This window comes from Sciurus vulgaris, assembly GCF_902686455.1.
Source record: "Sciurus vulgaris genome assembly, chromosome: 12".
Taxonomy (NCBI): domain Eukaryota; kingdom Metazoa; phylum Chordata; class Mammalia; order Rodentia; family Sciuridae; genus Sciurus; species Sciurus vulgaris.
In genome coordinates, this window is record NC_136473.1 from 56,388,101 (window position 1) to 56,414,979 (window position 26,879).

Consider the following 26,879-nt stretch of genomic DNA (forward strand, 5'->3'; position numbering starts at 1 on the left):
GGCATCATGGTACATGCCTGAAATCCCAGCAACTCCAGAGATTGAGACAAAAAAGAGACTCACAAGTTTAAGACCAGCCTGGGTAACTCAGTGGAACCTTGTCTCAAAATTAAAAAATCAAAAAATAAAAAGGTCTGGGGATATAGCTCAGTGGTAGAGGACCCCAGGTTCAATCCTCAGAACTGCAGGGGAAAAAAATTGTTTGGACAATATCACAACTTAAGATCTGCATATTTGAGGTTTGAGTGCATATTGTTCTATAGAATCTTGGACAAATGGAAAAGTAAAAAAATTAATAGTACAGACACCTCTTATTACAAAAGACTTCTGAGGCACCAAAACAACATGTTTCCAACTTCTCATGTCATAAAGAGAAAAAAGACCCCAGGATACCAAGCGGCAAGTTATGCAGTCCTCTCCAGATACTGTGCTGGCTCTGCTATGTGAACAAAGTGCTATCACTCAGTGGGGAAGAGAAGGAAAGGAAAGTAGAGAAAATTCTGTAGAGGGTATATATAGTCCTAATTCTAATACAGAAGACCTAAATGAAACAGCTGTGTATAAGCAGTGCCTTGATCTTTTTTTCCTATTAACATCAGAACTAAAACCAAATGTCAATTGAAACTTGAAGTAGTGCCCTGGACTACAATCTGATCACATGTTATAATTTCAGTGTTTTTCTTTTCTTTACAAGTATTTGTTCCACAATAATATTTGAGGACTATTTGCCTATGCCATCGGTATAAATATTAAGGTCAAATAAATATCCCTGAAAAAAAACAAAGGTGCTAAGAAAGTCAAAGAGGATTGTTCTCTATATGGTATAGTCAACTGCATTATACAATGTTTTAATATAGAAATATATCTATAGAATTATAGAAGAAATAATATCCAATAATGGCTTAGAAACAATACAGACCCAGGCTGTAGGGCTCTTAGATAATTAATGTACTTCAAGATTATAGAATTCAGATTTCCAAAGGAAGTTTAACACCATGAAAATTCCATTAATTACTTTTATTTTCACATAGACCTATGGTGGCATCAGTGCAGAACTAATTGCTATGAAAAACTTCCCCTACTCAACCAGCACTTATGTAGATTTTGAATACATGAGAGAAAGAGGTATATGAGACATGATGTACTACCTGTATAAAAATAGCAGGTTCCTTGATTAATTTACCACATTGCCTACAACAATATTTTAGAATTAGAGAAATATAATCAAACCTTTTTACTTCCCTCATTCTAGATTCTGCTCCTAAGGCTTATAATTAGAGTTCTCACACACAACTTACAAAACACAGAATGAGGCATGTAGGAATGGGAAGGAAATCTGAAGTTAACAGAGCCAAGTAAAGCTCTGTTTCCTTTACTTAACAAACTTATTATAAATTCCTCAATTGTCCCTTGATCTATTAATATAACACAGAGATCAGTGTCACTGTCTAATACCTATTGGCTTTGTGGTAAGCATGGGCTAAAACTGGAAGATTCTAAGATAAATCCAAATGTTGCCAATTTATAATACAGAAATTTTGTTTATAACTAGGTTATCTGAAGGAAGGGTATCCAGCTGGTTTGGAAAGCCACAATCCTTTAAATACAGACATATAGAACTCTGAAATTAAAACTCATCAACATAAAGACAACCCAATATAATTTCAAATTCTGATAAGAATAATACTATTACATAATTTCTTAATTAATTTTCTGTTTTATATAAACAATCTCCAATACAAAGAATAAGATATTACTGAAAAGCTGTTTGTAATTTAACATCTGTTTTTTACATCTCATTTTTACTTCATTTTATCAGACAGTTGAACACTAGGGCATCAACCAAGAGAAAATATATTAGACTAACTTTAGAAGACAAACTCTAGCTTTTTCCCTATCTCTAGGTAACTATTTAGCCTTCTCTGAGCAGCAATTGATACATCATGGGGAAAGAAAGAGGAGAAAAAGTGGGCAGGGTATAGGACCAGTTTCTGTGATATTCTTAGTCCTAAAATTGTATGATTCTATTGTATTTAAGGAAGGAACTGGGGAACATGACTCCTATTCTCATGAAGTTTACAATCTAAGTTTGAACTTAGGAAACAAAGACATACAGTTTACAAAAAAAAAAAAAAAAAAAAAAAAAAAAAAAACAGAATATTTATGGTTGCCAAATGGTTGGCATAGAAAATGCAGTCACTACTGATTTTATAAAAGGAAAAGACCAATCCCAATCAAGTGGATTTTACCAAAGATTTGAGCCAAACCATTAAGAAAAAGTAGAACTTCAATAAAGAGAATGAGGGAAAATAGACTACTATTCTTCTGTGATACACCATGAATATCACAGATTCACAAACTCAAAGAGCACTTTTTACATTATCTAGCCTTACCTTTTACTTCTAAAGATAACCAACTCATCCTGCACATAACTGTAATGCTGAATTAAACTCTTCCAGGGAGAGGTGGCTTTAAACTGAACTAGGGCAGGCTGATACGCCCCGAAACACTCTAATTATAATTCTCTTCCAAATGCTGAAAAATAATCAGTGTGCCCAATATGTCAAGGCTTTCCGTCCTTCATCATACTTTATAAATGAATGCTTACTTGACTATGTCTCTTTAAACATGTAACACTGGGTACTGAACATTCAAATTTTAATGCAAATCAATCTTTGCAGAGAAAGAGAGACTACTTTCCCCTTGATCAGGACACACATTCTTAATCTGGTTTATAGAAAACACCCCCAAATTCAAATCCTTGCCTTTCTAATATGGCAAGTCACCTTATTTTTCACATCAAATGGCAATTATCTGATTTCTTCCCTCAATAGTTTCACTTTATTTCTGCCTATTACAAAAGTTAATAGAGCAGTTTATCACAATTTTTATGACTATTAATATAATAACTCTGCAACATATTTACTTTTTTATCCTACAAAAGGTCCTTCTCATTTGTAATAGAAATTACCAAGTCACAATGTAAAAATCTCTGGGCAATAATTCATAATCTAAGAAAAAAATTGAATCAAAAACTTTGAACCTAAGTTACACAAACTATTTCTAATAGAAAACTATATCTGCATGCTTCACTTTGAGAGGAAATAACAAAATAAAACACCTTTAGCTAAAAAAAAATAATAAGAATACAATTTTAAGTACATAGAACATTAATAAAGTACATGTTTTTTCTATTTGACAATTTTATTTCTTTTTCTCTTTAGTAAAATGACTGCATCTCTTCTACATTATTGAATTGAAACATTATTGAAGTTATTGAATTAAAACATGCTGGAGTAAAAAGAAATTCAAAAAACCATGTGCTTACAAACGTGATTTGCAATATAAAACTACAGAACTAATGACTTGTTAAAAGGTAAAAGATAAAGTATTAGCTATACCTATTGTTAATTAAAGAATTTCCTGACAGCATATTCTATTTTCTAATGTGTGCAATATATCTTCTGGCTTAGAAAGGATAATTCAGAGATTGACAAATAATGGCCCATGGGTCAAATCTGGACCATCATCTGCTTTTGTGTAACTCACAAGTTAAAAAAGTTTTCTTACATTTTTAAATAGTAGGAGAAATTTTTGTAAAAGAATATTAGGCGATATGTAAGAACAATATGAAAATCAATGTTTAGCATCTTAAACAAAGCTTCAGTTAGTACAGGGCCATGCCCTTTGTGGTAGGAACTTTCTCAGAACAAAGAAAAGATAACATGGCACCATCGATTTCAGTGTACACATTCCACAACTCTACTGTAACACTGTTGTAACTCTATAGTATGGAAACAGAATGACCAATCAGAACGTGCATTACTTTGTTTGGGAGACAAAGAGCTAGCATGAAAAAAGGGACTAACAAGAGGTATATAAAGTAACATCTCCTGCGTTGGGTGCTGGGCCTTTAGATATGAATCCACCGAGTCAATGCTGGCACTGATAAACATGGCTTCCTGTTGAAGGCCCCCATGTCCTCTCTCTCTATGAGAGAATCCTACAACACCTTCACTAACTGATTGCCCCTGGGCCCCTTCAAGCTACAATGGCAGAGTTGAGGAGCTGAATATATGTGAGGACGCGTATATATTAATGATCTCAATTCAGTCACTCCATAAGGTTTACATATCTCACATTGTCATGCTGTACATGATAAAATACAGAATATTTTTGTCAACCTTAAATAATTCATTTTTTTTTTTAAAGAAACTGCCACAAATTGAGCTCTCATTGCATGCTGCAGTTATTTGGTCTCTCGGCCTACAAAGCCTAAATATTTACTATTTGAACTTTACAGAAAAAGTTTCCAGACCCTGCAGTAAGTAATATGATTCACCATTTGCTAATGAACTGAACATAATTATAGTCTCTATTATCTATCAACTAGCTTACTGAACTCCATGAATTTTACCATCATGTTAAAGATGTCTTTTTGCCTATTTTCTAAACTTAGAGTTTACAAAATTTTTAACAATACCTAAGTATTCTCCACAAAACAGAAAAGGGTGCAATTTTTATGTGTTAACTTTGTGGTCTAAAGTGTTCTCCACCAAGTTGTATCCCTACCAAGTTGTATCCCTCAGTGAACAATTAAACACCTACTGCATACCATGAAAGCTGCTATAAATTCAAAATAAATACAACGCAGCTCCTGAGTGATTACCCAGGAAAGATTTTTGCCACTGAAGAAAAGTCAAAACAGTGAAAGTAACCTCTACCATTTTACAATGACATGATGTCATTTTCAAAATATCACCTTTATCTGAATTAATGGCAACCTATAAACTCAAACAGATGAGGCAACAAGCCCTGGCAAACATGTTTGTCCATCAATACTTTTAATCAAACATTAGCCCATACATAAGCAATTAACCTTGAGTAACACAGGTACAGATAAAAATGCTGACAAAAAAACTTATTCATTATCCTTCCCAACTTCTGAAGTTAGCTGGCATTTGATCTATAACTGAAATAAACATACACCAACTCATCATGGGTTATTTACACATAAATGAAGAGAAATATTAATCAAATGGCTGAAAATTAAAAACATGATATATAAATATCAACATTAAAAATTCCAACAACTTTTTTTTTTGAAAGCCCAAGTGTCCTACAAATATCACTTTACTTGAAGGTTGAAGATCATTTTTGAGAATAACTGTCTCTTGAATCTACTTAGGGACTCAATCTGCTGTAATAAAGAAAAAACATATAAATCATAAGTGCATCATCAGTTCATAATGAGAATGCCAGAATCTGTGTACAGTTAAGTATCTTGGCTGTTTGCCTGCTTTACTTAAAACCAGCAGAGAAGTATAATCCCAATAACTAAGCCTTCTAGCAGCTGTTCTGAGCAGACGAGAGAGATGCTTCATCTAGTAGTTACCACCAAACATATAGATAACATGCACCCCGGTGACTGGAGGTTAGCAATCCCGGTGTGTCTGCTCGCTCTCAGTATTAAATATTTAATGGCATATTTTTCCTTAATGGAACCCAGGCACATCTGATCAGTCACTGGGATCATTTAGTAATGCAGTCAAAGTTATCATACTGCCATTTCACATCAACTTTGTAATTAGATAATCCATCACTTTATTAATTCAAAAGATTGCTTTCTTTACTACTTTATAGCATGCTTCAGTAGTGAAACCCAACTGAGCTCATCAACAAAAAGGCTTTAAAATTTGGTCCTACATGAACTTGAAACTCTCAAGTGACAGACACACATACTCCTGACCTTTCAAAACAACAACAGAGGTAATATTCTGCTCACAAATTAGACTATCTGCCGTAAGGAAGCAATAGGGCACAAGCATATCTAGAATGAGAAGGTCAATAGAACTAAAACTTGAAGATTAAAAGCTGAATATATCATGATCAACTTCCTTCTTGCTTTTTAGTGATGTGCACTGGTCACCAGAGAAGACAAAGAACACCAAAAGAGGTTTATTTGGTAATTTTCTTCCATGCTAATTTATATACTTCACAAGAATTATTAGTTTATGGCAGAATATCACAAATTATTTATTAACATTCTTGGTCTTAGAGGTGCATGCATACAAGCCAAATTCAAGTATATAATCTTAAATATAATATCATTATTGATTTCTTTGTCCTTATTCCTAACATATCTCAAAAATACTAAATCACTATTTCTTCTCATATTATAAATTAGGAAGATTCTTGGAAGATTTTTTTTCTACTGCTTCTCCAATAAATATTCTCTCCCACAGAAAAAGAATTTACTCGGCATGAAATAGCATAAAATTTAAGTATCACAATACAAAAACATCTTCCAATATACCCCTTCAAATCTATATAACCACAGTATATATTAAAAAACCAACTTAGCTAATACCACTAAGAATTAGATTTTAGAAAGGCAAGCTCTAGAGGTCACATATGTGCCCTAAAGAATAAAATAACATGCTACTAGGATAATTATTATTTCATTTGAAGGAAAAAGGGGGGAAACATTCTCAAACAGATGTGGAATTTCTAATCAAAAAATTCTGTGGCCGTTGCACAACACTGTAAAACTAAACAGCACTTTGCAGAGCTCTAGAAATGCTAACAATGACATATGTTTTGTGGTCAAGAAGGTCACTTTTATTCTTGTTGCTTCCAACTTAATGTCTGTCTGTTTTTGAAACCTTCTAGGCAACCAGTCCATTTTCTATTTTATTGCTCAGATCTTACCACATTTCTAATCAGTCTGCAAAGTACATTTTTACAAAAGAAAGTTGTAAGTCCAGAAAAAAAGCAGATTGTTTTGTAGAATAGTGTAAAATAATCCCTAAAAGTTCCTTACTGTACATAGAAAATAATCTCAAAACCAGTTTATTGAAATTAAGTTTAGCCTATTAATAAGCATAACCAATAATTATCAATGTATAATTACTATGTATCAATGTTTTGAGGTGTGGAATAGAAAAGATACTACACATTTTTTTTCACTTCAGCAAATTAAGACAACTAAAACCATCTTATAATTTAATTTCCACCCTCTTAAAATGTATGTGTAAGAAAGATATCATTCATTATAGGAAGTCAGCTTTAACATTTTCTACATGAAATTATTCTGAAATCATAGAACTATTACAAATGCAGGCAATAATGAATTTCTGACCACAACAGCTATAGAATGAAACCAAAACAGCTTACTAGGGAAAAACGTTATTTACTGTTTGTAAAATTTCTTAGCATCAAGACAGGTAATTCTTGGTATCTCAAGAGACACCAGCACTGGGCACAACTGTGAGCAACCAACTGAAACTCCAGTTTACAATCAGCCACAGACTGTGCTCTCTGCCAGATGACAGCACAGGGAGACATAAAACACTGGTGTTTTATACTCAGTGCCAATAAAGCGGGAGGTCAGGCAGTGGTAGTAGAAATTAATAATATGTGTCAGACACTCAGCTAAGCACCTTACAGTTAATCCTCACTCTTATCTGCGAAGTAGATAATATTATTATTTTCATTTAGAGATGAGCCAATTGAGACTCAGAGAATTTCACTTTCTTATCTGGAGAAAGCCACTGCACCATTATACTACTCAGCTCCCATTCAGTCTGCCCTATCACTAACCACAATTTTCAAGCCTTAAAGTTAATATTTATGATTAGTAGAACAAACAATTTCTATATCTGTAGTAAATGTTTAGTACCCAATCAGTAGATCAAATCATGTCAGTTGTCATTCCAAAATAAATCCATTTCAAAACCTAACCAGAAATTATGTTTGAAAATAGAAGTGGAAGGAACAAAAGTGCAGAGTGGGAAGGAGGAGGCACTTACAGGATTGGAGACATACATTTTCTCTAAACAAATGCAAAAAGAGCTGACAGAGATGAACCTGGCCTTTATTTTTCATGAGTATATAAATAAGCATGTCTCACTAAAAAACCCACCAGTGCACATCCCACACTTTGAACACCTTTGATGCTGTCAGTGGCATTTACTGCCTTCCATTCCTCACGCTAATACTTTTATTTCCATTCAACTACACACTCCCAAGGAATACAACATAAGTTTAAAAAGAAAGAGAGAAATAACATAAGTTAAAAAAGAAAGAAAGAAAACCCTATTATGCAAATAAAACCAGAAGTAAATCTCTTCAGACTCTCCATCCATCTACCAGATCACCACTCTGTAGATCCTCCTCTATAGAAATTCTGCAGGCACCACTACACACACCAATTTCCTATTACCATCTAACACAAAGTATTTTAAACATCAAGCTTTCATTGCAACTGGAATTATTAAGTGTAAATGAAACCTGCATTCCACAGGTGACACTTCCTTTCCCTTAACTTGGGGAAGAACCTTCAGCACCACCTCGATCCCCACCAGCATTTCTATACCACTGTATGTAACTGATTCTCAACACCATCTTCTCTTCTGGAATTCATGTCAATTTCTACTTCCAAGGCGGGGTCCTCCTTGATCACCACTAGAAAAACTTCTCCTTCCCACGTCTCTTGCTACTTAACTTTTCCAGTCAAGTAAGTTAACAGAATAAATTTATAGAAAAATCCTACAATCTAAAACCCAACTGTGGTTCATGTGTGTGTTTATGTGGGAATGGGGAATGAGAGTCTAAGGACTAAGAAAAAAGTGCTAAGAAGTGAGCAAAATGGAAGAACATGTGAGAATAACCCATACAATGACTACACAGTATGGTCTTCGGTGTAATGGCAGAAGTTTTACAGGTAAAACCAAGACTAAACCAGGAGAAGCACAATGAGCTGAGAACTTCACCAACAGAAAAGACACATTATTTTTCCACCAAAAACTCAAGAGTGTTTATAAACTCTCTTGTTTTTACCTTCCAGGCATGAATCACAGGATGAATCACAGGTTTTCATTAGAAAAGGCATCAGCTCAGACAAGAACGAAACATGCTCTCAGGATTAAAACCCTTTCATCCTCTGCTGACCCCCTTCCTTTGAGGTCAAGTACAAGTTTAAGAAAGATATGCATATCTTTAAGTAAGACTCTTGACAGGCTGAGGCTTTTATTTATCTTGATAGATAATTTCCAGATTTAAAATTAGCTACCTACTCCTATAATCCTTACCAAGAGTGCTTGGCATATACTACCTCCACTGTAAAAAAAAAAAAAAGGTCCACTGATTTACTAAGTGAATTCATTAGAACACTTCTCAGGGAACCAAGAAACTTGACTTCTGTGGGTTTTTTTTTTTTTTTTTTTTTTTTTTCTTTTTTTTGCGGTGCTGGGGATTGAACTCCCAGCCTTATGCTTACAAGGCAAGCACTCTACCAACTGAGCTATCTCCCCAGCCCTAAGAAACTTGAAAACAAAAGACTGCCAGGTACAGTGGTGCACACCCATAATGTCAGCAGCTTGGGAAGATCAAAAGTTCAAAGCGAGCCTCAACAACTTAGTAAGTTCCTAAAGCAACTCAACGAGACTCCATCTCTAAATAAAATATAAAATAGGGCTGGGGATGGGCTCACTGGTTAAGCACCATTGGGTTCGATCCTTGGAAACAAATCAAGAATAAAAATTAAAAAAAGAAAAGACTAATTAATTCTAATGAGTGGTGAAAATTTAAAACAAAATAAAAAGAATATCTGTGTGAAATCTATTAAAAATACCAGTTGTAGCACAAGTTTGAATATTACTGAAACCAGGAGATGCAAACATCACAGTTCATTATACTTCCCTCTAATTGTTATATACATTTGGAGATACCCATAATCAAAAAGTCAAAAAACAATTAGGATAGAAACAAATTTAGAAAAGTTCTCAGAATTCCATATGCCTTCAGTGACAATGTCATGGGCTAAAATGAAAGCTTAGCATTTCTAATACTTGCACTGAATATAAAGGAGAGGGACCAAAAGAAAAAGAGAAAACAGGATCTTGTTTATTGAGGACAGGTAAAGCCAACTTTCTTCACAGTGTAAATTCAAAAGTAAGCTCCTTAGGCTGAAGAAGGCAGGCCACATGAAACTATCCTGAACTGACAGTTTGTACATATACAAGTGGCCACTGCGGGAAGTATGCTTTGACATGACCATTTCTCTTCTTCAATTAATTCTATGACAGTAAAATGGGAACAGAGGCAGGAGACTAGTATAACATTCTCTCTCTGGCACTCTCCATATACTTTCAGTATGCTCAAGTGATGAGCATCTCTACCCACTTGCAATGTTTTGAGCTCAGCAGCTTATCACTAAGATTTGCAGGATATCAATTAGCTTGACTTAAGATCATTTTATCCTCAAGAAGCAGGAAGTGGAAGGGAGGAGGGAGAAAAAGGAGGAAGAAGAATGTAATCTCTTTTAAAGAAAAATTTATGAGCTGCAAAATAACTACAAGTGACAAAACATTAACAAAACTTTTACAAAGAAATACAGGAGCCATGGGTTAATGCTGCTTTCCTCTGATTACTAAACTATATTTTAAGGCAGAAATGATACATCTGAATCCAATTACTCTCCAAAACCTCAGAGCTCTGTATGTTCTAGTAGCGAAAACAAATACAAGTAAATGGGGAGGAAGGTAGCATACTATCAAAACTTTGTCAGAATTACCCACTTCATCACAATGACAGAACTTCCCCCTTATACAACATGGAGAAAATTTTATTCTAGGAGGAAAAAAAGATTAAGATTGTTTAACACTGGGCATGGCAGTACACGTCTGTGATAGCAACCCAGGTGGTTGAGGCAGGAGGATTCCAAGATCCAGGCCAGTCTTGGCAACTTAGCAAGACTGTCTCAAAATAAAAAATAAAAAGGGCTGGAAATGCAGCTCAGTTGTACAGCACCTCTGAACTCAATCCACCAAAAAAAAAAAAAAAAAAAAAAGTTTAACAACTAATATGAGAAAGAGAAAAATAAGACAGCAATTCACATTTTACATTTGGTAAATGCACATTTACATTTACAAAATATTTTAAGATATTTTTCATGATTATTAAATCACACCGAAACTTGTAATTAGCCCAACTCTTTCCAAAACCAGAAATAATGTCACAAACTAAATCCAGGAACACAGGAACAGTTATCACATGGCAGGAGAATCACAAGTTTAAGGCCAGTCTTGGCAATTTAGTGAGACCCTATCTCAAAATAAAAATAGGAAGGACTGGGGATATAGCTCAATGTTAGAGTACCTCTGGGTTCAGTTCCCAGACCATACATAAAGAAAAGAGAAATCAATCACCATACTCTTCCTTCCAAGACCAAGTAAAGCTTTCAGAATCATTTTCAAAGAGAACACTTTAGGCAACTACTACTGACAGCCACAAAGAAAATACTAAATAAAACCTGTTTTCTATTACTAAACTAGGATTTTAGTCATTTAAAACACACAGAATTTTAGGCAATTATTTTTAAATCAAAAATGGTTATGCTTTCATACTATTTAAAGTTCACGCAATTAGAAATGGATTCCAATGCATTTTTCATTTCAAAGACAGGTTCAATGTTGAAACAACATCATAAAACTCAGTGAAAACAATGGTAAACTTTAACCCTTTAGTAAGAAACAGTGGGATATGCTCTTTTCTTTTGAGGAAAGAAAACACACTCTTTCCACTAACATTATGCTTTAAGAGTTGCTAATGAACACACTCTGGCCAAAATAAGAATAATAGTAAGTCAGAAAAGTAATTCATTATTCAGTATACACAGTACATTTAGAGGGACTCCAATAACTGGGGACTCACAAAAGGCATTAAGGGTCTTGTATTTCCCATCAAGTTTCTACATATTTTTATAACCAACAGCATAATAAGAAGTAAAGAACTATAAATAAATAAATAAAATCTAAAGATATAATATCAAAAAAAGAAGAAGGAAAGGACTAATTCATGGCATTAAATGAAACTTAATACTCACTTTTGCAAAGGCCTCGAAAATGTCAAAAGAAGGTGGCAGCTGAGAAGCATCCTGTATTTCTTCTCTCATAAAATGTTGAAATGTCATTGCAAGTTGCCTGAGGCCCTCTTTCTTATCTTCAGTAAGTTTACTAATATCTAACAAAAAAATAAACAGCAGAATCACAAAGTAAACTTAATGGATAATTTTCAGGTATTCAATGCTGGCTGCTTAAACTAGATACTTCCTGCCTTACATTCAATTCTGACATCTTTTTATTTTTTGACAACCACAAACCATAGTACATATGTAACCAATTAAATTCTACCAAACTTAATCTACAATATAAGATCAAACACCTATTGAAAACACAATAAATACATATACAAATGAAAAAGATTTAAAACCAAAATCAGTAAGGTTGTATGTCACCAGGTTTTCTACATCATCACGTACATATACACAAACCATCATAAATCCTTATTAAGTCAGTGAATTTAAACAGATTTGCCCATGAAAAATTTATAACTTGGTCATGACAAACTGATAAACATTATGATCTGAAAGGTAAAAAGATCAAAAGTGAGAATAAATTCAAAGTTCAAATAAATTAAATTTGTTATATAGAATGTTCATCATGAAAACATGTATCAAACAAAGAAATCCCAACTTCATTTTCAGATTGAATACACAAATGTAGAGCTACTTTAACACAAAAAGAAAGAAATAATTGTGTTTCTCTTGCTGCTTGAGTTGAAGAGAGATTCCACAGGGGAAAAAAAAAATGTTAAAACTGATCAAACAGATTTGGTTAATGTTATAGAATACAAAAATCAACATATAAATTTTTTTTATATATACCAATAACAAAATTGCTGGAAAAGGAAATCAAAAGAGCAATCTTATTCACAATAACTACACCAAAAATAAAATAGCTAGGACAAAATTCAACCAAGGAAGTGAAAGACTTCTACAGTGAAAATTATAAGACAAATAAAAGAAACTGAAGGGGACACAAAATAGGAGATTTCCCATGTTTATGAATTGAAAGAATGAATATTGCTAAAACATCCAAACTACCCAAAGCAATCTACAGATTCAATGTAATCCCTATCAAAATAATAATGAGATTCTTCACAGAAATAGAAAAATAATCACAAAATTCACATGGAACCATGAAAAACTGAATCGTCAAAGAAATTCTGAGCAAAAAGAAAAATGCTGGAAGTATTACAATTATTGACTTCAAGATATACTACAACGCTAAAGTAATCACAGACCCAGAGACCAATGCAAAAGAAGAGAGAAGAAATGAATATACATATATACAATTAACTGATTTTCAACAAAGGTGACAATGACATATATTGGAAAAAAGCAGTCTCCTTAATAAACAGTGCTGGGAAAACTTGAAATACAGTGTGCGGAAGAATGAAACTACTCTCATACCTCTCACCATACGCAAAAATCAACTCAAAACAGATCAAAAACTTAAGTGTAAAACCCAAAACTGTAAAACCACTAGGAAAAAAAAAAAAAACAACATAAAGGAAAGATTCAGGATATTGATATGGGCAAAGATTTTTTGGATATGACCACCCCCACCCCCAAAAAGCAAAAATCAGCAAAAAAGATCACCAACAACCTAAAAGGCTGCTTACACAAAGGAACAATCAATATAGTGGGGAGGCAACCTACAGAACAGGAGAAAATAGGTGCAAATTATTCATCTCACAAGGAATTAACATCCACCATATTTAAGGAACTCAAAACCAACAGCAAAAATAAATAAATAAAATAAAAAATTATGTGTGTGTGTGTGTGCGCATGCGTGTGTATAATGATTTGGTTTACAAATGGAGACAGGATCTGAATAGGCATTTTGCAAAATAAGATATGAAAATAGCCAAAAGTATATGAAGAAAAGTTCAACATCACTACTCATCAGAAAAACATAAATCAAAAACACAATGAAAGTCATGTACAGTGGCACATGCCTGTAATCCCAGAGACTTGGGAGGCTGAGGCTGGAGGATCCCAAATTTGAGGTTGGGCTCAGCAACTTAACAAGAACCTGTCTCAAAATTAAAAGCAGAAAAATAAAAATGACTAAGGATATATCTCAGTAGTAAAGCACCCTAGGACCCCTGAATTCATCTCCCGGTAACCCAAAAAAAAAAAAAAAAAAAAAACCCACAGTGAGATTGACTATTATAAAACAAAACGAAACAAAACAAAAAAATGTTGGTAAAGATGTGGAAAAAGAGGAACACATACACCATTGGTGGGCATGCAAATTAGTATAGCCAATTATGGAAAACAGTATGAAGTTTCCTAAAAAATTAAAAATAGAAAACACCTTATGATCTAGTAATCTCACTACTGGATATATATCCAAATTAAACCATTGTATCAAAGAGAGAACAGCAGCACTCCATGTTCACTGCAGCATTATTCACAATAGTCAAGACATAGAACCAACCTGGGCGTCCTTCAAGGAATAAAGAAAGTTGGTATATACTGGAAAATGTGGTACAATGGAATGTTTTTCAGTCATTTAAAATAATGAGGAGTTGTGGTTGTGGCTCAGTGATAAGATGATTGCCTACCATGTTTGAGGCACTGCGTTTGATTCTCAGCACTGCACAATAAAAAATAAATAAAGGTCCATCGACAACTAAAAAAATATTTAAAAAATAATAATGAAATCCTGTCAGTTTTAGCAATGTGGATGGAACTCAAGATCATGTTAAGTGAAATAAGCCAGGTACAGAACGAAATGTCGCACATTCTTATTCATTTGTGGAAATGTAAAAAGGTCAATCTAAAGAAAAGAGTAGAAGAGACTAGAATGGGCAGGGGAAGGAGGATAATGAGAGGGTAGAAAATGGGTACCGAAATATAGTTAGAAGGAACTGGTACTAGTTTTTTAATAATATAATAGGGTAAATATAATCCACAGAATTTTTTACTATTTCACAATAATTAGGAAAAAATAGTCCAAAGGGTCCCAACACATAAACTTTTGAGACACAAAATCTAATTGCCCTGATTTTATCATTACATGTTGTATATATGCATCAGATTACTGTGTAATACCCAACAGATGCTGTGTTAATTAAAATTTTAAAAAAGAAAGAAACAGATGGCTCTAAAGTCAATATGACCCCCTTAAAAATCAAGTTAGCTGGGCATGGTGGTGTACACCTATAATCCCAACAATTTAGGAGGCTGAGGCAGGATGTTTGCAAATTGCAAGCCAGATTTGGCAATTTATTATTTTTTTAAATATTTTTTTAGTTGTTGATAAACCTTTATTTTTATTTATTTATATGTGGTGCTGAGGATTGAACATAGTGCCTCACACATGCTAGGCAAGCGCTCTACCACTGAGCTACAACCCCAGTCCCAGATTTGGCAAAGTAGTGAGACTTCACCTCAAAATAAAAGCACAAAAGGGGTGGGAATGTAGCTCAGAGGTGGGTCATCCCTGGGTTAAATATCCACACTGTGAAAGAAAAAATATATAAACCACAAATTGCATATTAAATCTAAGAGGCGCCATTTAATTAATAACATTTGAGAGCATTTCACTTAAAGCAGTGTGTATGACATTACTACTGAGCAGGGCTAATGTTAATAGTGAAATTCACTGTAAGATGTTTTAATTACCTAGCAGTAATACAAGTAAAAATGACTAATTAGTTCCCTATTAAAATTTGAAAAGACACTCTGCTGCTCATGTCAGATCTGCATATTTTTTTTAAATTACTTGTTCTACAGAATAATTGACCCAATGATTTTTTAAATAATAATTTATTATTATTGGCACTTAGGATCCCATAAGCATAAATGTGTACTAAATCATCTTTTATTTGTCTCCATTCAGAAATATTAAATTGTGTGGCAAAATTTATACTATGAGCTCTGGCAAGTTTGAGAGCTCATGAAGAGGATCTATGCCAGTACAAAAAGCAAAACAAACCTTATACATACTTGACAGTCAGATCTGGAAAGTCTTTCATTCATTCCAAGTAGTCGGGTTACTGCCATGGTAATTCATTAGAATAACACTCTGTCATAGAGCCTAAGTCATCTGTACCTTCAACTTTACTATCTAAAGTAACAGTGACCCTAAAAGCTCCCTGGAACCCTCCAGTTCATCACATCACTGTTTTCTGTCATCAGGGGAAAAAAAAAAAAAAGAAGAGGAATGAAGGGGAAAAGGGAAGGAGAAATAGAAGAAAAATTTTGTCAACTAGACAAATGGTTATACAATCCTGAATACCCTAGACATCTTTATAGTATTTCATAAACTTCTGGAAGGCCCAAACTACCCTGGAATAAATTAAATAAATGATGGTGTCAGTTGCTTATAAAAACAGAAACCTTTGTTAGGTTTGTTTCACATAATAAGAAGACAGAAAAACCAAACTGAAAATAAAGCAGTTTGAGACTGGGGAATGGTGCAGGTCAGTGGTAGAGCAAGCACTCAGTATGAATGAGGCCCTGGGTTCAATCCCAAACAAAATCAATTAATCCATCAATAAAGCACTCCACCAGCTCAGCAAATAACAGATTTTATAAAAATATGTTTTTAGTTCTCAATGGACCTTTATTTTATATATGCGGTGCTGAGAATCAAACCCAGTGCATCACGTGTGCTAGGCAAGTGCTCTACCACTGAGCTACAACCCTAGACCAGAATTTCTTTTTAAGATGGTGATAGGCAATCACTTACTTGATTCCAGATCATAAAATGAGTAAAGTTTCTCCGATTCTGAGGGAGTTTCTTCCATCTGTGAAGGGGGAAAACACCAAAAATAATCTGAAGCACTATAATATATGAAGGAATATGTTTGAATACCTTTACATATGTAAATGAAAGTCTATTAAAAGGCTATTTCTTATATGTTCTTTCTCTTTATCATTTTTGATAGTTGAATTACCTAATCTGGAACAACTTTAAAGGAAAATCTGCATTGTAGCTCTACCCACCAGGTTAATCATCAAATGCAAACCTCTTTTTACATTCTTAAAGGCTCTATAAATTTTAGAGTGGAAAAAAAAATTGACAAACAAAGGAAAGAACAGAGATGGAGCCTGTAATAATTTGGAAAAGATATTCATGCAAAAGCCTAGCCAAACAAATGGAAGGCTTCTTTAGAACAGGATTTCACAAAATCTACTAACTTTTTGACACTGTATGAAGAGGGGCTGAATAAACTATTTCAATGAATCCTAGCTACACAAAAAGATACAAGTACCCTTCATTTTATATTAATTATGATCTAATTAATATCTCACCTGAAGAGCAAACCAAAAGGACATACATATCCTGTGCATTAGCTCGGCAGGAAAATGACAAAGGCAGTATAACAAATATTAATTGCTAACAACTTATAGCCTGAATTTAGGACCTCACACTTCCATTCCCAGGAGGAGATCACAGGACTTTTAAAGAGGGTTGTGTACTTCTTCACTGCCATGATTCCTTGACTAATAAGGTTATCTTAAGATACTACCTGCAATAATTTACTCTCTACCTTTTACATGTGTTCAATTTCAACCTTAAATATTAATAATAAATGTAATTGCAAATGCTTTTGGTAAGTTAAAACTCAAATGTCTTTCATGAGTTGTACACTTACAAGTTTGAAGACAACTCGACCAAGAAGTCGCACAGAGTCAGGAGGATATCTGGGTTTGCAGCTTTTAAGGCATTTGCATTCCCGCTTGTGGTCCTGCCAAGCTTTTTTCTGTAAAACAGGAAAGGGGAGCACATCAGAAACATAAAATCTAACTTTCATATACACTGATTTTGAATGCTGAGAATCAACATTAATTTAATTTCAATTGCCAAAATACAACTACAAAGTAAAAAATGAAAGTAATATTCTAACATTGCAAAGGATTCAGGATTTAGTCTTTGCCAAATATTTAATTATCAAGGATGGGCATTAACAGCCGCAGTCTTACCACTGGAGCTTACTTAGTAATATGTAAGATAGTCTTTTAGCTGACTAAAAAGGGATTCAATAATAGACAGTCACTCCATATTAAGAATAAGACACCTGGTTTAGGAAAATCAAAATAGGTTAGTACTTCTAAGAACCTAGGGTTTGAAAAAATTGTCTATGAGAGTTATATCACTTCTTCCATTATCTCTACTCACGGTTGCCTTGCTTCCACTATGGCATCCTCTTAACCTGCTCTTTAATCTTTTTTTTCAAAACTTACACTTCACTCATTTCTAAACAAGACTAAGCTGCATCAATATAAAGAAGTACAAGAAGTTAAGTATGTAAAAACAAAAACAAAATGCTAAAATTAGAGCATTTACTTAGCACTCTAAATGTGCCAGATGCTTCGCTAAGCCTACAAAAGACATGTCATTTGATTTTCACAAGTAATTCAAACGGTAGATATTATCCCTATATGGGAGATGAAGAAAGTAAGGCTCAAGAGCCAGGATCTAACTACCAAATAACCTAATCAAAAGAAGGAAGAGTAAAAATCCCTACTACACTAAACATGAATGCAAATAATCACCATGTTTTTCCACTATACTTATTTAAGTTGCTATACAGGCAAGGCAAAAGAGAAAGCATAATGCCTAATAAAATTCTCCTCTGACAAAAAAGAAAAACACATTGCTTTACTAAGCATTAATTCACAGGAGAAATTTATTCCAAGAATCCTAATCAACCTATTGGACAATGTCTTTGATAATATTCTAGAACAATAGTTTATACCCATGAGGTTCTTTTATACAGCTGCATTTAATCACTTAAAGAGATAACATCAAAATATAACTCAGTGAAAGAAAATGTTCAGGGGCTAATAATTAGTAATTATTAGAATTAGTAATAAGCAATTACCAACATGCCAAAATATATGGTTTCATTATGTTTTAAACACACAAAATCATGCAGACCCCACCTAGAAAAATGTTTAGCTTATTAAAAGTCCTAAAAAATTAAGTATTAAAGAAATCTGTATGAATTATTTAACTCAGTTTCCCACGATTGCCATTGCCATTCTTTGGGAAGTTATGTTTGTATAAGCATATATGAGTACTTTGAGGCAACTCAAAGAAAGAAAGTACTTTCGTCTTCTTTGAGAAGAGGTTAAACAAATTCATGGTTCTTTACACTGACAAGAAACAGACTGAAGAGAGAATCATAACTTTTCTAGAAGAGTTTTCATTTGGTTATAAAAGTTATAAGACCCGTAAGACCTGAAAGATGCTCTTAGTGGACAAACTAAGTGGGGGGAATGGGAATGAACCACAAAGTCACTGAGAAGACACCTTCAAATCTGTTCGAATGCCTTGAGTACGCACCCAGCTGAACAATAATCACCCTCAACAAAATTAGGCAGAGGCTATTTGGGGGAAAAAATTAAGAACAGATTTTAATCAACCCCATTCCCAACTATAATAGATACTGATAACTCCTTTTTTAAAACTTCCACTTTAAAATAGCACAACCTCCTACTAACTTACCCAGATAAGACAACTGCAAAATATACCCCAAATAATGAACCAACTGATCAGTTAGATGACATTATTTGGAATGAAATATTCAAATTTTAGAGAATTACTTCAAAAATGACATTAAATATTTATCATAATTAATATCAATCTCTTATTTCTGAACAAGAACAAGAAACCAGACCAAATGTTCCTTAAGACTATTTCTCCATCATTGCATGAAAACATCAGGCAGCAAATATTTTCCCATTAGCTTCTGCAAAAAAAAGATGCTCATTCTTTTCATCTACAACTCAAATTGGCCCATTTAGTTATAAACATAGAAAGTAATCATACCATATGAAACGGTTCTGTTTCACAGTACCAAGTTCTGGCCTACTCCATTTCTTACCATGATATTAAAAATCATGCTTTTAAAGCATTAATTGTTAGGATTTATTGCTCAGCTTCTTACCATAAGAAGAAGCTTATGACATATGCTTATACAAATAAATGCATACCACAGAAACGACTCACCAAAAAAAGTAAAGAAATTTCATGTCACTTTGAAGCAAAAGCTGTCAATCAAAAATATGTACTTCACAAACTCCCTTTGGTCTAGACCTCAGTGGTACATTAATCCTAAATGTCTGCCATGTCCTCAAAAGAAGACCTTCTTGATTTACTTCTTTTCCACTTTCTCCCATTACTGCCAGTGCAGATGTAATTAAGATTTTTCTTCACAATCCTGGCTATGATGTTTTCTGCCTTCATAGTTGAAAATTAACGATGACATACAATAAGTACAAACTTATTAGCGTGAGAGACAAAATAAATTTAAATATTGCATTAAGATGCAAAGGCAGGGGCTGGGGAGATAGCTCAGTTGGTAGAGTGCTTGTCTTGCAAGCACAAGGCCCTGGGTTCGATCCCCAGCACTGCACAAAAAAAAAAAAAGATACAAAGGCAATATGAGACAAGACCTTTAGATGGAAAAAAAAGGGAAATAAAAGCACCGATGATACAATTGCACATGTCAGTACATTTATAACTCAAAAAAAGAATCAGTTTCAGAACCTACACATTTCTGTAACTTTTATAGTATTTATAATAGTTCAGAATATAAACTAATTAACTACCCCAGGGGTTCTCAAGGTAGGTAAACTCAATCTTGAGGGTTATGTGGGAAATTTTCAGGTGTATTTTTGTTTGTGACAATCTTGTAGAATATGATGGACAGTTAACAAGCAAGAAACAAGATGACAAACATCCTGTTTAAAAAAGTTGCATACAATAAACAATGGTTCCAAATTCTACATGATTTTCAAATATCCTACCAGATATCCTTTAAAGGTGAAAAACTTCTTTATAATTACCTGAGTGTAGACTTAAATCTCATTTGACTTTTTTTTATACAGTCCTGCTGGCACTGAATGTTCTGGTAAAACAAGGCTAGATTGTATTTCAAGAACTTTACCTGAAGTTAGTCAACAGTTTATAAAGTCACATCACTGAAGGCAACACTACCTGTAGAGTTTGAGTTGCCAATACAACGTACTTTCTAACGTACTTTCCTTCTCACAATGACTCTGTGCATAGGTGCAAGTTTATGAGCAGGTAATTATGTCTTCTAGTCTAATTACACATGATCATTTACATAACAAAATGCCTATTATTTTATTACAAATCATTTTAATTTTCCTTCTCCTTATAAAAATATATAACAAGGTAGACTGTATTACCTACATAATTATATTTCAAGAAAACAGAAGGTAATAAAAACATCATAAAAATGTGGAGTAGGGTCTGAGAAGAGCTGAAAACTCCAGATCTAGAACAATACTACAGTTATATATCCCAAACATACATAAATATTTTTAAATACATACCCAGAGATTCTAACAGCACCCATGAGATAGGATCAGGTGTTTGAATTGTTTTTAATCACTGCAGAGCACTCCATGTATTGGTAAGGTTGAAAAACCACTCAGCTAAACTAAATTACAAACTTGGTCATTTTACACACACACACACACACACACACACACGAGAAACAATAAAACTATTGGATAATTATCATTGAACTACTGGCATATAGGAATGAACTTTATAATATGTAGATAGGGAAAAATGTTTCTAAAAAGGACAAAAAATCCAAAAACCATAAAGGGAAACATATATATTAAATTAAGTTTAACTAAATAATTTTTGTACATCAGGAAAGAAAACCCTACATCACAAACAAGATTTATAAATAAAGGATAAACTGGGGGGAAAATAAAATACATCCTCTTCAATGTGTCCAATATACAAAGAGGTCTTAAAATAAGAAAAAAATAAAAGTAAAGGCCATGAATAACATGAATAGAAAACTAAAAATTAATTAAAAGAGAAACCAGGGCTGAGGTATAGCTCAGTAGTAGAGTGCATACTTAGCATGCACAAGACTCTGGATTTAATCCCCAGACCAAAAATACCAACAACAACAATAATAATAATAATTACACAAATCATACCAGGGCCCAAACAAATGCTAACAGAAACAAGATAACCAGGTTGTCTGATTAGTTTAATAAAGATGAATAAAATTAACGGTATTTAGAAGTGTTATGGAGAAATATGTACTCTCTAGACTTGCTGGTAGAATTGTAATTGCTCCATCTTTTTTTTTTTAATATTTTTAGTTGTAGATGGAAACAATACCTTTATTCTACTTAATTTATTTATTTTTACGTGGTGCTGAGGATTGAACCCAGTGTCTCACACAGGCAGGGCAAGCACTTTACCACTGAGCTACAATGATAGTCCCTGCTCCATCTTTCTGACTAATATTTGGTAGTAAATATTAAAAGTTTAATGGACATGTTGTTGGCAGAGAAGTAACATTCATAAAATAATTTATCCTAAAACACTTAAATGGTATGTTGAAGTAAGTTTAGGTCTGACGATGTAGCTCAGTGGTAGAGAGTTTACCTACCATTCACAAAGCTCTGGGTTTGAATCCCAAGAAAAATAGAAAAGGAATAAGTTTCAGAATGCTCACAGTAGATAAGCAGTAGGTAAGTGAAAAACTAGCATTAATTTTCCCAGTTTTTCCTACATATGAAATGCTGTTTGTCTTTTTCTTTGTATCTTCCCATTACTATTTGAATTTTCTACCGAGAACATATATTTTATTGATAAATTAAAAACAATTACAATTATCTTTCTATCTTTAATATCTGTGACTCTGAAAAAAAAGCATTTTATGTAAGAGAAAGCAAAATTATTGCTTAATAGAAAAATACTCTTCTTAATTTTTTAATATTTTGAAAACCTGATTGTAACTCAAAGCATTGTTTAAATGTACTGATTTTTAAATGTTAAAAAAGTGTTTTGATAAATTCTTTCTAATACCAATAAAATCTTTAATTAAAAGACGCATTCAATAAATTGTTTTACTTTACATTTATTTGTATATGGTTTTCTTTAATGAGTATAACTTGCATGCTAACAAGTTATATGATATCTTATGATTTATTCTAAAACCAGTACCAGTTAGGAGATAACATTTACTATATATTCATTGATTGTTTGAAATTAAAGCCATCCCAAAGAAGAAATGAAAGAAAAATCCCTAAAAAATATTTTTTAGACCAACCTGATAGGCTCTTGGTTGACTAATTATGAAAGGAATGGTTTGATGTTACAATAGAAACAATAGAACAAGAAATTTATTTCTTGTTTCTTACACAAAATAATAGTTTCTACTATTACTGTAGTATGTTCCTCTTCTCTTTACACACCAAGTAACTACATACTACTCAATAACCCATTTAAATGCTGTTTAAAACTTAATATTGGTTGGGGTAGACACCCAATTAAGGGTAACTCATTATCATATGGGATAGAGTGTTGGGAGAGGTCATCATATATTGACATGATTTGGGTTAAATACATTTGACTCATGACCAAAGTTTATCTGGTATTTACTCTGTAAGACGGTTGAATTTAAAGATCTCTAAGGCAGCCTGTCAATGACTAAAATCCTATGATTCTGTGATATCCATTCCTAACAAGTGGTATAAACAAATAGTATTTTGATTAATATCATAATAGTCATAATACCTACTTGCCCAGGTTAGGCTTTGAAGCACTAGAGTATAGAATAGTATTTTGTTCAGATTTTAGGTCATAAGGGATGAAGAACCAGTTTAAAATATGTAGAAAAGAAAATGAATTATTTTGAGTCAGCTTATTCAACAATTCAATATAACCATTAATAAATCTAACATCTTCTTTTAAAATATTGACATGATAACTTTTTTCCTTACATGTTCATAATTCATTCCATTCACAATCATCTACAGGAGTCTCCTATGGGCAAAACTTAGGATAGTGGAGTTGCCATGCAACTTGCAGACAAAAAGAAACCTGGAAATCTTCCATTCATTTCCAGACTACTGATAGCAAAAAAAAATCATATCTCTCTTTTATGTTTCATATGTAGTCTAATACTGAATTACAGGTTGTCAGATGCATGAAGATCTGAAAAGCTGGAATCTGGGAAAAGAAAACTAGAAGGTTAAGCAGGCTGTATACCAGCTATAGCTGATGGACAGGTAATGATTAAAATCTTGCATAAAATCTCCTTAGAGCACACTAGAGATTCAGTGACAGACATTAGACTTATCACTTAAAAGCTTACTACACACTATGTCATATATAGAACAAGCGTGCCTTCCTACTAGCCTTATTCAAATTAGACACATAGAGTCTAATAAAAAGGAGAGAGACACAGGGATGATCATAGGGCATGAAGATTAAAAAAAAAACTGACTATGACTTCTTGGAAAATGGAAAATACAATCCACTGGTTAACTGAGGAACCACAGAAAATGAGGCAATAATAACATTAGTGCCTCTAAAGAAGTCAATCATCATCCAGGGCAGGGTTCAGCAAATTACAGCCCACAAACCAAATCCATTCTGCCACCTTTTTGGTAAAGTTCTATTGCACTATAACCACACTCGTTAGTTACATTCATTCATTTCATGCTACAGTAAACAGTAATGACAGAAATCATATGGCCCACAAGACCAAAATATACACTGCCCTTTACAGAAAGTTTGCCACTCTGATCTACTAAGAAATCATATCAATATGGCTTGATTTAATGGATATATTTTAGAAGGAAAGCAAAATAAATGATTCACTTCTATAACTTTTGAACTTATTTGAAAGAAATCTCTCTGTTAATCAAACTATCACCAATAGGTTCTAGTAGAACATGGCAGAAGTGGCACATGCATTTTACTTCCCCAACTCAAGTAATTATCAAGATTTTAATTTTCAAAGTGAACCAGACAGGTCACCAAGGGATGAGGTTGGTTTAATCTCATCTATAAGTCCAAAAGTGGTGGCAAGAGAGCAGGTGGGAAGAGAAGCAGGGAAGAGGAACCATCAAGAAGAGCAGTCGCCATCAGAGCCATTTCTGAGAGGGGACCTAACCTGCCAGGAAGAATCCCAGCAAAGATCTAGAATCAAACACATTATGTCAGAGAATGACACTGAAAAGTGGCTGAAAAACAGAAAATTAACCAAAAGTAAGTAATGGAGGGTTCAAATAGAAAACGGAGTTGAATTTGATGTTAGGGCAATCTCTACTGTAGACCTACCGCATCCTATTTGATCTTCCTTTTCCAGTTCTCACCTTCCTAGACTCATTTGTGGGTGGTTCTGATCACTGTCACACACACAAACAAGGAAAGAAATGCAATCAACATGTTTTATGGTTCTTTGATAAGAAATATTTTCTTAACTTATGGAGATACAATTTAAATGATAATTAAATACTTCATCCGCATAACCAACACCAAAATTAAGATACAAAAATGTCATTAATCTTCAAAAGTTTCTTTGGGTTCCTTTATATTTACACCCTGTTCCCAGCAACCAGTAATCTTGTCTCCATCAACATAGATTAGTTTTGTCTAGCCCAGAACAGCTTCCCAACTAGCTTCATTCTCAATATAATGTTTTGAAATTCACTCATTTTGCTGCATACATTAGTAGTTGCTCCCTTTTTTGTGGTCAAGTAACAGTACAGCATGTGTGTTTGTTTATTATTCATTTACCTACAGCATAATATTTTAGTTGTTTTCAGGTTTGAAACACTGAACACTCAAGTACAAATCTTTCTTTGTGGAAATATATTTTAGTAACTCCTGGAAACACCTAGGAGAACTGTTGCGTCAGTGGAAGTTAAACTTTAACATACTAAGAAACTACCAAACATGTCCAAAGTAGCTGAAACATTTTACGTTAACTGGATGGGGGTTTCAGTTGCTCCATATTCTTGCAAAGTCTTGGCAAGGTAAATCCTTTTTTTTTTTTTTCCCCTTTTCTTTTATTCAGGTTTTCTAGTGAAAATATAGCAGTATCTCATTATGGTTATAACTGTTATTCCTCTAATGACTAATGGTGTTGAATATCTTTCACTGTAAGTCTTCTTAAAATATTCAAATATTTTGCTCATTTTACTGTATTATCTTAATACTGGTTCTTTATTGTTATGGTTAGGATGTGAAGTGTACCCCAAAAACTCATGTGTGAGACAATGCAAGAAGGTTCAGAGGAGAAATGATTGGGTTGTGAGAGTCTTAATCAGTGATTTAATTCCCTAATAGGGATTAACAGAGTGGTAACTGAAGTGGGGTGTGGCTTTGGGTATATATATATCTTTTTAATCTTCTTTTTTTTTTTAGTTGTCCATGGACCTTTATTTTATTTATTTATTTGAATGTGGTACTGAGAATCGAACCCAGTACCTCACACATGCTAGACAAATGTTCTACCATAGCCACAACTCCAGCCCTGGGTATATATCTTTATCTGACAAGTGAACTGTCTCTCTGCTTCCTGATCTTCTTGTGAGCTGTTTCCCTCTGCCACACTCTTCCACCATGATGTTCAGCCTCAACTCAAGCCCCAAGGAACGGAGCAGGCTTCAATGGACTAAGACCTCTGAAACTGTGAGCCCTCAAATAAATTTTTCATCCTCCACAATTGTTTTGGTTGGGTCCTTTTGTCCCAGCAGCGAAGAAAGCTGACTAAAACATTTAAGAACTATGGATACATGCAAAGTGTGATGGCACATACCTATAGGCCCAGCAACCCAGGAGGTTGAGGCAACGGTTCACAAGTTCAAGGTTAGCCTGGGCAACTTAGTAAGATCCTGTCTCAAATTTTATAAAAATAATTTTTTAAAAAAGGCTCGGTATAAAACTCAGTGTTAAAGTAGTCCCAGTACTGCAAATCGATCAATCAATCCATCAATCAATCCATCAATCAATCTGGACACAACAGCTCCTGGGACAGGGAATGTGACAGAGCACATGTATTCAAGCTCGAATATTTTCTCCCAGTCTGTAGTTTATCTTCCCATATTTAAAGTGGTATCTCTCAAAGGGCAGAAGGGATTGATTCTGATGAAGTCCAATTTATCAAATTGTCTTATATACTCAATGCTTTCGTATCCTACCTATGAAACTTTATAT

At 33.7% G+C, this 26,879-nt stretch overlaps 1 protein-coding gene across 2 annotated transcripts in view; it reads right to left on the reverse strand.

Moving 5' to 3' along the window:
- SMYD3 (SET and MYND domain containing 3) overlaps positions 1–26,879 on the reverse strand; it is a 751,918-nt gene that overhangs the window by 533,673 nt on the left and 191,366 nt on the right. For both annotated transcript variants that reach the window (XM_079106633.1, XM_079106634.1), the window contains exons 3-5: positions 17,518–17,625; positions 16,608–16,665; positions 11,888–12,024 (exon numbers count right to left, since the gene is read on the reverse strand). In XM_079106633.1, coding sequence (XP_078962759.1) covers positions 11,888–12,024; positions 16,608–16,665; positions 17,518–17,625 — 303 coding nt within the window. The remainder of the gene's footprint in view (positions 1–11,887; positions 12,025–16,607; positions 16,666–17,517; positions 17,626–26,879) is intronic.